At 39.2% G+C, this 12629-nt stretch overlaps 1 protein-coding gene across 2 annotated transcripts; it reads right to left on the bottom strand.

Annotated features, from left to right (window-relative positions):
- Positions 1–4480: 4480 nt before the first annotated feature.
- Positions 4481–12141, bottom strand: LOC136225729 (DNA mismatch repair protein MSH3). 2 transcript variants are annotated; one of them, XM_066013832.1, is made up of 13 exons: positions 11029–12141; positions 10079–10270; positions 9789–9953; positions 9006–9104; positions 8675–8926; positions 7660–7905; positions 7423–7554; positions 6823–7083; positions 6675–6746; positions 6137–6286; positions 5302–5775; positions 4853–5145; positions 4483–4689 (listed from the first exon to the last, which is right to left on the bottom strand). In XM_066013832.1, the coding sequence occupies exons 1-13, from the start codon at positions 11980–11982 to the stop codon at positions 4668–4670; spliced, it is 3312 nt and encodes a 1103-aa protein (XP_065869904.1). In that variant the 5' UTR covers positions 11983–12141; the 3' UTR covers positions 4483–4667. The 2 variants fall into 2 exon arrangements, with proteins under 2 accessions (XP_065869912.1, XP_065869904.1); XM_066013840.1 differs by lacking the exon at positions 6137–6286 and having other exon boundaries at positions 4481–4689.
- Between the last annotated feature and the right edge of the window lie 488 nt (positions 12142–12629).

Here is a 12629-nt window from a genome sequence, read left to right as displayed (position 1 = left end):
GATAGTGGGAGTACACACAGCTTTGTGAATCACAAGCTCGCCTTAGAAGCTAAATTGCCCCTTATCAAAGTGAAACCAGCAGCCGTATCTGTTGCTGATGGGAGACAACTCATTGCCAACTCTAAGTGTGAAGAATTGTGTTGGTCAATGCACAATTCCAGGTTCACTTTTGCTGTTAGGACCCTGGAATTGGGGGATTATGACCTTATCCTCGGGACTGACTGGATGAGGCATCACACACCTGTGACTTTTGACTTTGAGGGCAACAAGTTCATCATTCACAAGGATCAACAAGCCTTGGAGCTAAAGGGCATTTCTGAAACAGTGACAGCTAAGGTATTATCTCTGAAATCCTTGAACAATTTGATTTCTAAAGGGTGGAAAGGAGTTATATCTAGGTTATTTTTGATGTCCTTGTCTGATGTGAACCAACCTATTGAATTCTCTAAGCACTTACCAACTGTACCACCCACATTTCAACCTCTCATCATAGATTACAGTCATTTGTTCACTCCCCCAACTCAATTACCTCCTACCAGGACTCATGACCATGCCATTCCCTTGAAGAATGCCACTGATCCCATAAATGTCAGACCATATTGATATTCCCATTTCCAAAAAAATGAGATAGAGAAGCTAGTGACTGAAATGCTTATTAATGGAGTCATACAACCCAGTCAAAGCCCATATGCTTCCGTAGTCCTTTTAGTCAAGAAAAAAGAAGGAACATGGAGATTCTGTGTGGATTACAGGGAACTAAACAAGGCCACTATCAAAAATAAATTCCCAATTCCAGTAATTCAAGAATTGATAGATGAACTTAAGGGTGCTACTGTGTTTTCTAAAATTGATCTTAGAGCAGGGTACCATCAGATTAGGATGAAACCTGAGGATGTGCCTAAGACAACTTTTAGAACCCATACAGGACACTATGAGTTCCTAGTCATGCCTTTTGGGCTAACAAATGCCCCTGCCACCTTTCAGTCTCTAATGAATAGCATCTTTGCTCCTTACCTTCGAAAATTTGTCCTAGTATTCTTTGATGATATCCTAATTTATAGCAAAACTGAAGCAGAACACCTTTATCACCTTAATCTGGTTTTTCAAATATTAGAGGCTCACAAACTTTTTGCTAAGGGCTCCAAGTGTGAATTTGGTGTGTCCTCTGTTGCCTATTTGGGCCATATATTATCAGCTGCAGGTGTTGCCACTGATCCTGCTAAGATAGATGCAATGGAGAAATGGCCAATTCCAACTTCTTTAAAGAGTTTGAGAGGATTCTTGGGCCTCACTGGCTACTATCGAAGATTTATCAAAGGATATGACCTCATCAGCAAACCCTTGACAGAGTTATTAAAGAAGGACAACTTTCATTGGTCCCAGGAAGCTGAGACATCCTTTCACCATCTCAAGAGGTTAATGACCACTACACCAATTCTATCCCTGCCTGATTTCAACCAACCCTTTGTGTTAGAATGTGATGCAAGTGGCACAGGGATTGGGGCTGTGTTAATGCAGGATGGGAAGCCTATTTGCTACTTGTCTACGTCCCTAAGCCCAAGGAACCAGAGGCTTTCTGCTTACGAAAGAGAATTACTTGCCATTATGCAAGCTTATACAACCTGGAGGCACTATCTAGAGAATTCCACATTTGTCATCAAGCCTGACCATGAAAGCATCAAGCACCTCTTAGAGCAGAAGTTGCACACCTACTTGCAACATAAAGGAGTCTCTAAACTACTGGGGTTGGACTACACTATCCAATACAAGAAAGGAGTGGAGAACAGAGTTGCAGATGCTTTGTCAAGACAAAATGAAGAGCAAATCAAGGTTATGGGTAAGGTCAATGCCATCACTGTCCAAATCCCTACTTGGCTAGAAGAAGTGCAAGCTTCTTATAATGGAGATGCCCATGCCAGCAATCTTATTCAGCAGCTAGCCATACAACCAGATTCCAACTCAGCATATTCATTCTCCAAGGGGCTCCTCAAATATCACACCAGACTCTATATTGGGTCTTCTACTCAACTGAGAGAGAAAATTATGGCTGCTTGTCACAATTCTCCTATTGGTGGGCACTCTGGAGTTAAGGGTACTCTCACAAGGTTGCAACACCATTTTTATTGGCCTCACCTGTCACAAACAGTCACTAAGTGGGTCTCAACTTGTGACACTTGTTTAAGATGTAAAGCAGACCATTCTGCTTGGCAGGACATAGCAATGGACTTTGTGGAAGGACTTCCTAAATCTCAAGGGTTTGATACCATCCTAGTAGTGGTGGATAGGTTCTTAAAAGGAGGACATTTTGTGGGGCTTTCTCATCCCTTCAATGTTGCTGTGGTGGCTCAACACTTCCTAGATCACATTTTCAAATTACATGGCATGCCAAGGTCAATAGTTACAGATAGAGATCGCATCTTTACAGGGGTGTTTTGGAAGGAGCTAATGAAATTGTTAGACACTCAGTTGATGTTCACAAGTGCCTACCATCCTCAGACTGATGGTCAGTCTGAAAGGCTCAATCAATGTCTGGAAGGGTACTTAAGAAATATGTGCTTTCTACAACCTAAGACCTAGTATAAGTGGCTGAGTTTGGCTGAGTTGTGGTATAATTCTTCTTACCATAGCTCAATTAAGATGACACCCTTTGAGGCATTATATGGAGTTGTTCCTAGACTACCTATTCTTCCATCACAAACATCTCGGGTGGTTTCTGTTGAGGAGTTATTGCAGGAGAGGAGAATGATGATTGATCAACTGAAGGAAAGTTTGGCTAAGGCTCAAAACAGAATGAAACAATTTGCAGATGCTAAACGTTCTGATAGGGAATTTGCAGTATGAGATTTTGTGTTCCTCAAGCTCCAACCTTATCGCCAGTCTTCCATAGCTAGTCGTTCTTCTCTCAAGCTTTCTGCACGATACTATGGGCCCTATGAAGTGTTGTCACGCGTGGGAAAGGTAGCCTATAAGTTACAACTTCTTGCAGAAAGCCGCATCCATAATGTCTTTCATGTCTCGCTATTGAAGAAGCAACCAGCACCTGCAGTCACTCCACTCACTACTCTACCTCCAACCTATGAGGGGGAAATTGTCATCACTCCAGCTCGGGTCTTAAATACAAGGAATGCCATCAAGGGTGATACCTCTGTCCCTCAGCTGCTAATCCTTTGGGAGGGTCTTCCTACAATTGACTCTACCTGGGAAGATGCTGCAGTGATCGAAGCACATTTTCCGAAGTTTTTCCATTCTTGGGAACAAGAATGTAGTGAAGGAGGGGGCATTGTCACATATGCTCGTAAAGTTCAGGGACCAAAAGCATAATTTGGCAATTAAGTTGGTTAATGTCTGTTATTTCTGTTATTTTGTTAGTTGTTTCAGCACTGTGTTGCTGGCCTTTTATTCCCTAAGGCTTCTAGAAGCTATCTGTGATTTGGACTGTAGTTGGTTGTTAGACAGTTGTGATTTGGACTGTAGCTGGTTGTTAGACAGCTATACAGCTGCACTAACTGTTTCCAAATTCTCTCCTATTTAGAGAATGAGGATTGTAACGAATTGGTTATACAGTCCAGAGGAACCTTCAAGCAAATTGCTATTTGGAGAAAATAGCAATTTCAGATAGTTTTCATCAAACATCATTGCAAGTTGCAGAATGCTCAAGATAGGGTAAGGCCGGCCTTACCTCCATTTTCAGTTCATGCCCTCCTATTACAACCCATTCATCTGTGCTGCAGTAGCAGCAGCCATAACAGCAACATGGTCATTATCGAAATGGATAAAGCCAGCATCTTTGTTTAGCCACTTTTGCTAAACCAAAACCTCTGCTTGTTCCTGTGAATCGATCCTGGCTACGTTAATCTCTTTGTCAAGTTTGCTTGGGGTAATAGGAGCTTTACCAAGTGCCAAAGAGTTGACACAATTTATTAATCCTTACGTTTTTACATATACTAGTCAGTCCCCATATGTTTTTGGAATTAATCATATAGTCACTCAGTCCACTTTTTGTTTTCATCAACTATTTAGTCTTAATAGGCATATGTCTGTGTTCGCTACGAAAATTCTAGACTTATTACTGGGTCTCAATTCTAACAAGATGGGTGATGTTTATCTGGAGGCAGACAATTTAGTCTTAATGGGCATATGGTTTTGTTCGTTATGAAAATTCTAGACTGTCAAGATCACTACATCTTGCTCTTGGTAAGCATGTCTTCTGACTATGACAAATGGGAATTGTTGCTGTCCAGATTTATGAGCTGCATATTTAGAATATGGAGATAATTCTAGTGAATTTTATGTCAATTTTGCAGCATTCTCTTTTTTTCAATTAGTTTTCCTTTTGGACCTTCATTTTCCTCGATTGTTTCTTCTTCAAAATCCTCCTCAGGTTTACCGCTCAACTGCCTCTGGTATAGCCAAGTTATGTTCACTCTTTCAACCAAGGAGATCTTGGTGTCATTTTCTATCAAATTGTGGGGTTTCAGTATATAATGTACAGCTGAGATCGAATTAGAAATAGAAACATCTCAAATCAAAAGCTATCTCGTTGACTTGATTTGAGCATCAGAATTTCATGTCTGTAAAAACGTAACAAATACAGTTCAAATTATGTGATTTCATATGTAATACAGAATTATATTTACATGCAGCTGAACAAACTGGTTAGGTCCTACTCAATGGCCATCTCCTCCTTTTCTGGGAAAAAAAACCATTGCATAAATAATATGTTAGAGCAGGTCCAGCAATGTGAAACCAGACAATATAGATTAATTGTAATGCACCTGATCAACAGAGAGAGAGTTCCACCAGACCAAACAAACAACCTACAATTCTTTGAAAAATTTAGACAAAAACTTACCTTGTTATTAATGCCTTTGCTATCCTCCTAGCATTCTCCAACAACTGCAAGCTTTTAGCAGGGTCTCTTTCTACTCTTGCTAATCTCAACTCCAAAAAGAATTTCTCATAATCATTTATTGTAATCTCTCCATAAATCTGGATCCTTCCATCATACAGTTCGTTCTTCTTTTCCTCTTGTTCATCACTTGGCCGATTTTCTAACAGTTCCAACTTATTTCCCACTCTGCAGCTTACCACGACTTCCAACCTTGAAGCCATCACTGCTGCCCGTTTGACACACGATGCAGGTAACTGCAATGGAGTCCATAAGAGCACACGAGAGTTTTATCATATAATCCATTTGATGAGCTACCTAAAATAAAAACTTAGTGTGCACAAAATATAAATGAAAATATCCCCTTTCCACCAAAATGAAAATACAATGACACACATGTGGACAGAGCTTACCTGTGCAAGCTGAGCAACCTTAAATCCAAAACTCCTCTCTGACACACCAGGCACCAGCTTATAAAGGTAAGTGACATCTTCGTTATCAAAATCCGAATCCATAGCTGTTGTACTTTTCTCTGAAGTCAAATATGAAACATGGTATATCCCCACAGAGCTGGGGAAATCAGTTTTGATACTAGCAATTTTAGGATAATGGGTTACAAAGAGGACCATGCATCTCTTTTGCTCTAACATATGGTGTAATGTGGCATAGGCAATAGCTTCACCATCATGTGTACTTGTACCTCTACCAAGCTCATCGAGGATAACCAGTGAGCGTTCTGTGCATTTGTGGAGTATATGAGAAGCCTCACTCAGCTCTTCTAAAAACGTACTTCTCCCTCGTTGGATACTGTCAGAAGCTCCCATTCGAGTGTAGATACCATCTAGAACATGCAGTTTTGCTGATGATGCTGGTACAAAGGAACCAACCTAGAGGATCGGAGTGAAACTTGAATACAGCAGATATAACAGTTTAATTTTTCAAATGAAAGAAAGAAAGCATCAAGTTTTGAATTTTTGACAAACAATTCTTTGTCGAAAGAACTTCTGGAATAAATTGATAAACCTTGGAGTAATTCAGAAAAGAATGGACAGATGAATTAACATCCGGCCAGGTATATATTCACTTTCATCCTGATGAGCATACAACTAGAGCACTCTGTACAAGACTCCCAAAGGAAAACCTCCTTCAACACATTGGACAGAGCTTGCGAAGAAATTCAATCAATGATACTAATAAGACCAGAACATCACATTAACAAGAATAAAGTTTATCAGAGTTCCATTGCACCTGAGCCATCAAAACAATAAGAGCAACTTGGCGAATGTAGCAACTCTTGCCCCCCATGTTGGGGCCAGTGACAATCTGACAATGCTCCCCATCTGCATGTAAGTGAGTATCATTCGGGACAAAATTATCGTGCAAAATGTCCCCTAGTACCTGTTCAAAGTTCACAAGTCATGAACAGGTACCCAAGAGCATAAAATCTATATAAATTTCAACCAGAATCCATGGTCTTTGAAAAGTGATAGTAAGACTAATGTTATTCAGGCCACCAATATATTTCAGCTCAGCAGGACAAGAAAAAGTGAATTGATAAATTATCGTACGAGTTAAAGTATATTAAAAAATGTCAGATTTATTAACCATGCCCACCAATCAGAAATTTCCCCAACTGTCACAACCATCCCAACTTTGCAAACAGGAATACAATTAGAATCGTAAGTCAGTTCATTCTCACTGCGATCAAGACACAAAAACATCTTAATATTTTCCTCACAAATTCAGCAAGCATAATGTGTAGGTAGGTTGGCATGGAAATACATACCGGGTGGCGACCAGAAGAGATGTGTATCTGAACAGGTTCATTGTCATCCAAAAACACTGGGCAAATATAATTCTGTAACAGAATATTAGATAAAGTTACATAGCTTCCCACTAGCCAGGAAATTATTTTCGACTCTCCACTATTATACCTTATTTTTCGAAAGAGTGGCAAGTGAATGCAAACAGTCCAAAGCAGCTAGAGCATGAACAACAGCCTGGAACTCTGAATAATATTTAGCAAAATCCTTTAGAAAGCTATCCCATGCAGCGCGGCAAATAACCATGAGCTTCTCAGTAGCCAGTGATAGTTGATCTAAGGCAGCCAATACTTCAGGCGGGTGATAGCGGATTGTCTTTTTAGTGCTATTCACCTTCACCCAATTTAATGGTACTTTGACATCTTCAGGAAGCTGCAATCAATACCAGTCAAAATAGGCATCTAGTAAACTTATTAAATCTGAGATGTAAAAGGTAGATATATCCCTTTCAATTGAAAAATGTGGCATATTCATGGCCTCTCTCAAGGGGCTACACCTACTAGCCCAATAAGAGAAGATACATATAAACAAGATAAGTTGCAATCTTATACGTAAGGAGTTAATCTCCTAATGGATAATGCTTCCAGCTAAATCTAGGATCTAGTATGCCAAAAGAAAGTCCACTGTGATATTCATATAGACTAAAGCATTAACGACTTCCACTAACAGGCAAATCCAGTTCGGTTTTTCAGAATATCCTGACCATCCCACCTCAATCAAATGCGTGACTCCAGACACACTCATAAATTTCAAATTGTGCATTTTAAGCTGCTTGCGATACGAACTGATCAAAGAATCCGTTTTTTCCTTTGCCAATTGAACTGCTTCCCGGGACTTTGCGACCTACATGTAGCAAAAATGTTGGACAGGATTTACAACATGAAAAAGATATTATCAAACCAAAGTTCTCAAGCAAGCAAGAAAGAAACTTCCTATGAAATAACAAACCTCAGGAAATTGACCGTTTGAAGTGACAAGTAAGTTTGGTAAATCTCCACATTCAGCCGCTTCTTTGTTTAGGCTAGACAAAAGTTTCGCAGCAGTGCCAACAACACTAGATGATGCAGTCAAAATCAATTTTCTCAACAAAGCAGAATGTATGTTCTTTGCTTGGACATTCTCATTATTGTCCTCAAGATGAAGCTGCTGAAGCTGTTTCCCGGCATTCAATATAGCTTGAATAACGGCAATGAACTGTCAATCAATCATTTAAATCGGTCAGCACGGAAAGCAGAAGGCATGACAAATTGGCACCAACAATTGGTAGCTGATAAAAGGAATGAAGCTCTATTTCCTTCCACTAATATGTGATAACTTCAACTGTCCATCTAAAGGGCTCGCTGTTGCACATATATAAAAAATTTAGTTTTGATTATTGTAGTTAATAGCTTCGTTATTAAAGACCGAAGGACCAATACACTCAGTAAACAAGCCCAAATTATTGAGACACACAAAGAACAATCATTTTTGGCTCAAGTGAAAACCAAATTTTACATGCAGCTCAGTGTAGCTGTTAGAAACTCAAATACGCAGATGGCAATATAAAAGAGAAAGTTGATAGATTGATAGATCTTACTAGAAACAGCTTACAATACTATTGGAATGGAACATAGAAATAAGAAAGATAAAATGGATAGAGCTTAACCCTCTAATTCCCATAGGAGATATCTCTCTCTCTCTCTACTAAGTAGAGCCATGGCTAAGGCAGCCAAACAACAAAATGAAAACCTAAACTTTTCCTTCTCTATAACTACCCCTTATATACTAGTACTAATGTCTTGTACCCGAAATGCCCCTTCTCCTACTAATGGGCTAGGCCATTCTCTATCAGTACATGAAAGGACAGGGAAGCAGAATTGATGATGAGGAATGACACATAAACACCACCTTAGAAACAATAACCAGAAAGCTGAGATAACAAATAATTTGTGTAAGTCTTGGCTGCAAATACATCATTACTAACCTCAGATGCAGAGGCAGTCCGATGGAAAATTCTAGTTATTCCACGTTGAATATCAGGTGATCTTCCCAAAGTTGTCAAAACAGCAGAAAGGATATGATAGAGGTCAGGCTCTACAATCGCAAAATCAGAATTCTCTTCATCAAGCTTGCCAACATTCTGTGACGCCCTAAAAGATCCCATGGATTCTGCAATCTCAGAAACAGCATGAAGACGAGCAGTTATCATGTTTCTATCACATAAAGGATGAGCCACCTGCAAATAAACTTGTAAATTTACTGATGGCAGTTAATGTTGCATGATACATGTTTCAGAACTAACATCATCCCCATACCCAGTGTCTTAGAAGCCTGAAGCCAGAAATGGTAAGAGTATGATTCATGATATGCAGCAAAGAGCCAGATTCAGAACCATTTGAGTTGTTCTTTAAAACCTGAATCCAATGATTTCCATTTAGAGAAAGGTCAGTGAAGAGAAATCAGAGGTTAATCTAGCAAATAGTCAAAATGAATTCTTCCTCAATCAAATTATAAAATATTGGAAACTCATTTCACAATCAATTCACTAAAGGCAACAACATTACTGCACAGAAGCTCCTCATCATTTTGATTGGTGTAGCTGCATGGGTCCTTTTTCATCATTCCATTGGTCAAGTCACTTCCACATAAAGGTTTAGTCAGGCTGACAGATGAGAATAATACCGTATTGGTAAAAAAATTGATCCATGCAAATTTATTTCTGAGGCTTGATATCCACGGAAAGACAACTTTTGGAAAGGTTATAGACACACACACGCACATATTTGTAAACTCTTCAAATAAGATCAGTACTTTCTTTTGTCTTGTATAACAAGTACATCATTGGAATTTTGTCTTTCTTTACATTCTTAGCATCCATGGGTCAGGGAGAAATGCGCATTAGAATCAAAAGGTTCTGGCCCACAACGTCTTTCTATTTATGCTGGTTTACACCCAATCCTATAAACCAAAACAATTATATAGTATATTGAAAACACAATGAATGTCCAAAGGCTACCTTATGGAGCTTTGCAGAGAGCCGTTGAAGTCAAGGAAACCAATATCAAGTAATATTTGCAGAATAATAAACAATCAGTCACCTCTAACTGTTGAAGTGTGTTGGCTGACAGGTTCATCTCCATGTTGCTTGAGAATGGCCGAAATGAAGCTCGAAGGCACAAAATCCTTTCAAATCCAAATTGCTTTAGGTGACGGATGGTTAAGGCTAATGCTTGCACTGCCAAATGTGGCATGTTTAAAACTCCCTTCATGACCCAACAGAGCAAACAAGTTACACATTCAGAAAGAGGGCAGAAGATAAGATACCTTGTCTTTTTTGCCATATATTTTAAAGAGGAAACTTGTAAAACATAGTTTAATGAATATGCACCTCAATAGCACAGTGAAAATTGCCTTCCTTTGCACTCTCCATACTTTGATTTTCATTGCCTGCCATGCTATTTTCGCCCATATTCTCATATAAAGATGTCACTTCAGCAAGTGCACCACCATCAGTGAAGCAATCTCCTGAGGCATGCTCCACTCTGACATTTGAGGAAGGTCCAGCATATGCCAGTAGTAACTGTAATTAAAAATCCCATGCTATCAAGCCATATTATTTTATGCAGATCAGTCGTGAACTAGATAGAGTACAATATTTTTTTTTTCATTTTTTGGTTCCAACAACTTAGTTGTTCCTGATCATTAACTATATCTACCACTTGAGAATTGGAATATCATTCAAATCATATTACGGAAGTTTGCTGATATTAAGTGAGGCAACCGCCATCTTTTGTAGAAGAACACTATGTTCCCAAATTCTGCGCTAGTAATAACTATGACATACTGGGAGAAAGATTGCTTTCAGAAGGGAGGAAAAAAGAAAAGAAAAATGCAACTCAATCTAACGACTATTAATGTGCACTCCGTTGCTTTATAAATGGTATCTAACTGAGACTGGCTGAACTTGATATCTAATCTCCTGGACTGGATTGCAGCCAAACCCCACTACAAACAATTCAAATACAAAGAAATGAATCAATTATACTCTTTGTTTCTCATTAAGCTACAGCAAATGTCTTACCCAAGTTTCCACTTTCAGATGGACATTTAGGATGATTCATAGTGCATTTCAAACATGGCATGTGCTCTTTCCTATATTGAAATTCATGATCACATAAGAAACAGAAATAAAAAAAATAAAATAAAAGAGTAAATTGAAAGCTATAATTGAGAATATAAGATTGTAAAATGGAAATAATAGCTTCCACTTAACTTTATGGAAAAGCACACTCGGAGCAAGAATTGAAAAAACCAGATATAACAGATTCTAACGTTTACCTTCTTAGTTTGTTTAGAAAGCGCCCCAAGGAGCAACTCAGCTGGAGCCAAGGTCAAAACCACAGCCTCAAGCCTGCTTCTTAAAAAATCATCGTTAAATTCATCATAAACAACATCACCGGTTGAAATCTCAACGGCTACGAATCCAACCCTCACATCAAGCCCATTCTCGGAACCAGAACCACCATTCTCCGCCAAAATGCTCTTCTCAACAACACAACATAAATAATTACTCTCTCCGCCGCACGCCTCCTCATTTCCACCAGCATCCTCCGCGGCCTCCAGTGTCGCCTTTGTATACAACGCCGATAACCCTCTGCAAAACGGACCCCCTTTATTTTCCCCATGTGCCTTAATTGCAGCAGTCTCGGTCTGTTTAACAACCCCAACCTTATACCCTACACTGACCAATCTTCTCACATGGACATTTAATCGAAAAGTTGGCACGCTAGCCGTCATAAAATTGTGATCCATGTGGGCATAAATCCCAAGCACTCTCGCAGCAATCTCCGCATCCTCCCCAAAGAATCGGTACTTGTAACCGACTTCAATCATCAAAAGAACATCAGGGTACTTATTTTTGAGCTCCACAACCTGCTGTTCTAAAGGAGTGTACTTTTTGGGAATTGACGATTGAGCAGTAGAGGATGGTGGGATTTCAATTGAAGGTTCCAGAAGTTTGTCGAGGAACTTCTGGTGAAGAGAAGGGCTAGAAATGGGATTTTGAGTGTGTGGAGGAAGTTTGGGTTTTTTGGGAGTGGAAGTGAGGTGGGAAGAAAGGAGTTTCCTTTTGGTGGGAGAAAAGGAGACAGTGGCTGAGATTTTGGGGTTTGTGGAGGGTGATGAAGAAGAGGAGGGGGTGGTTGTTGATGCTGCTGGAGTTGATGGATTATCGTCAGCTTTAGGTTTGGTTGCAAAGAAGCGGGAAATAACTTGTTGCTTTGGTTTGCCCATGGTAGGAGGGTTTTCTGAGACTAGAAAAACAGTTAGTTCATTTGTGCTCGTGGTGAAGGGAGAGCAGAACAGAGCAGCCTCGGCAGGGGAAAGCGAGCGGGCGGGCGGTTGCAGTATCACTGATTTGGCGCGCTTTTGTGTTCTCTCTTTTTCAGACTCCAACTTGAGAAATTATTATAGCGTAAATAATTTATCAGTCTCCTAGTTTTTACCTAACACACTTTAGTCCCTCTATTTTGAAAAACACATTTTTAAGGCTCATATTTTTTACCAATATTAACTTTATAATCCTTTTATCTATTTTTTTAGATTTTTAACAGAACATATCTTAGGTTTTAAGACGGCCACTATACAATACAAGTTGAACATACTACTCTGTTATTTTATATATATATCTGTTTATACTAAAATATAACGATTACAAGTCTAAAAAAACTAGAAAAAATGACTAAATGGTTAATATTGGTAAAAGCTAGGGACCTTATAATATGTTTTTCAAAATATGGGAACTAAACAATGTATTAGGTAAAAACTAGGGGGCTAATAAATTATTACAGAATAAGTCAATGTAATAGATGTATAACATGCTTAGGTTGCTACTAGATCATGTTTAGGCTTCTGTGACAGATATAGTGTTGCTAGTAGGG

The sequence above is a fragment of the Euphorbia lathyris genome, chromosome 1 (genome assembly GCF_963576675.1).
Source record: "Euphorbia lathyris chromosome 1, ddEupLath1.1, whole genome shotgun sequence".
NCBI classification, from domain to species: Eukaryota; Viridiplantae; Streptophyta; class Magnoliopsida; order Malpighiales; family Euphorbiaceae; genus Euphorbia; species Euphorbia lathyris.
Note: the sequence above shows the minus strand (reverse complement) of the source record. Positions and strands in the feature narration are given on the sequence as shown.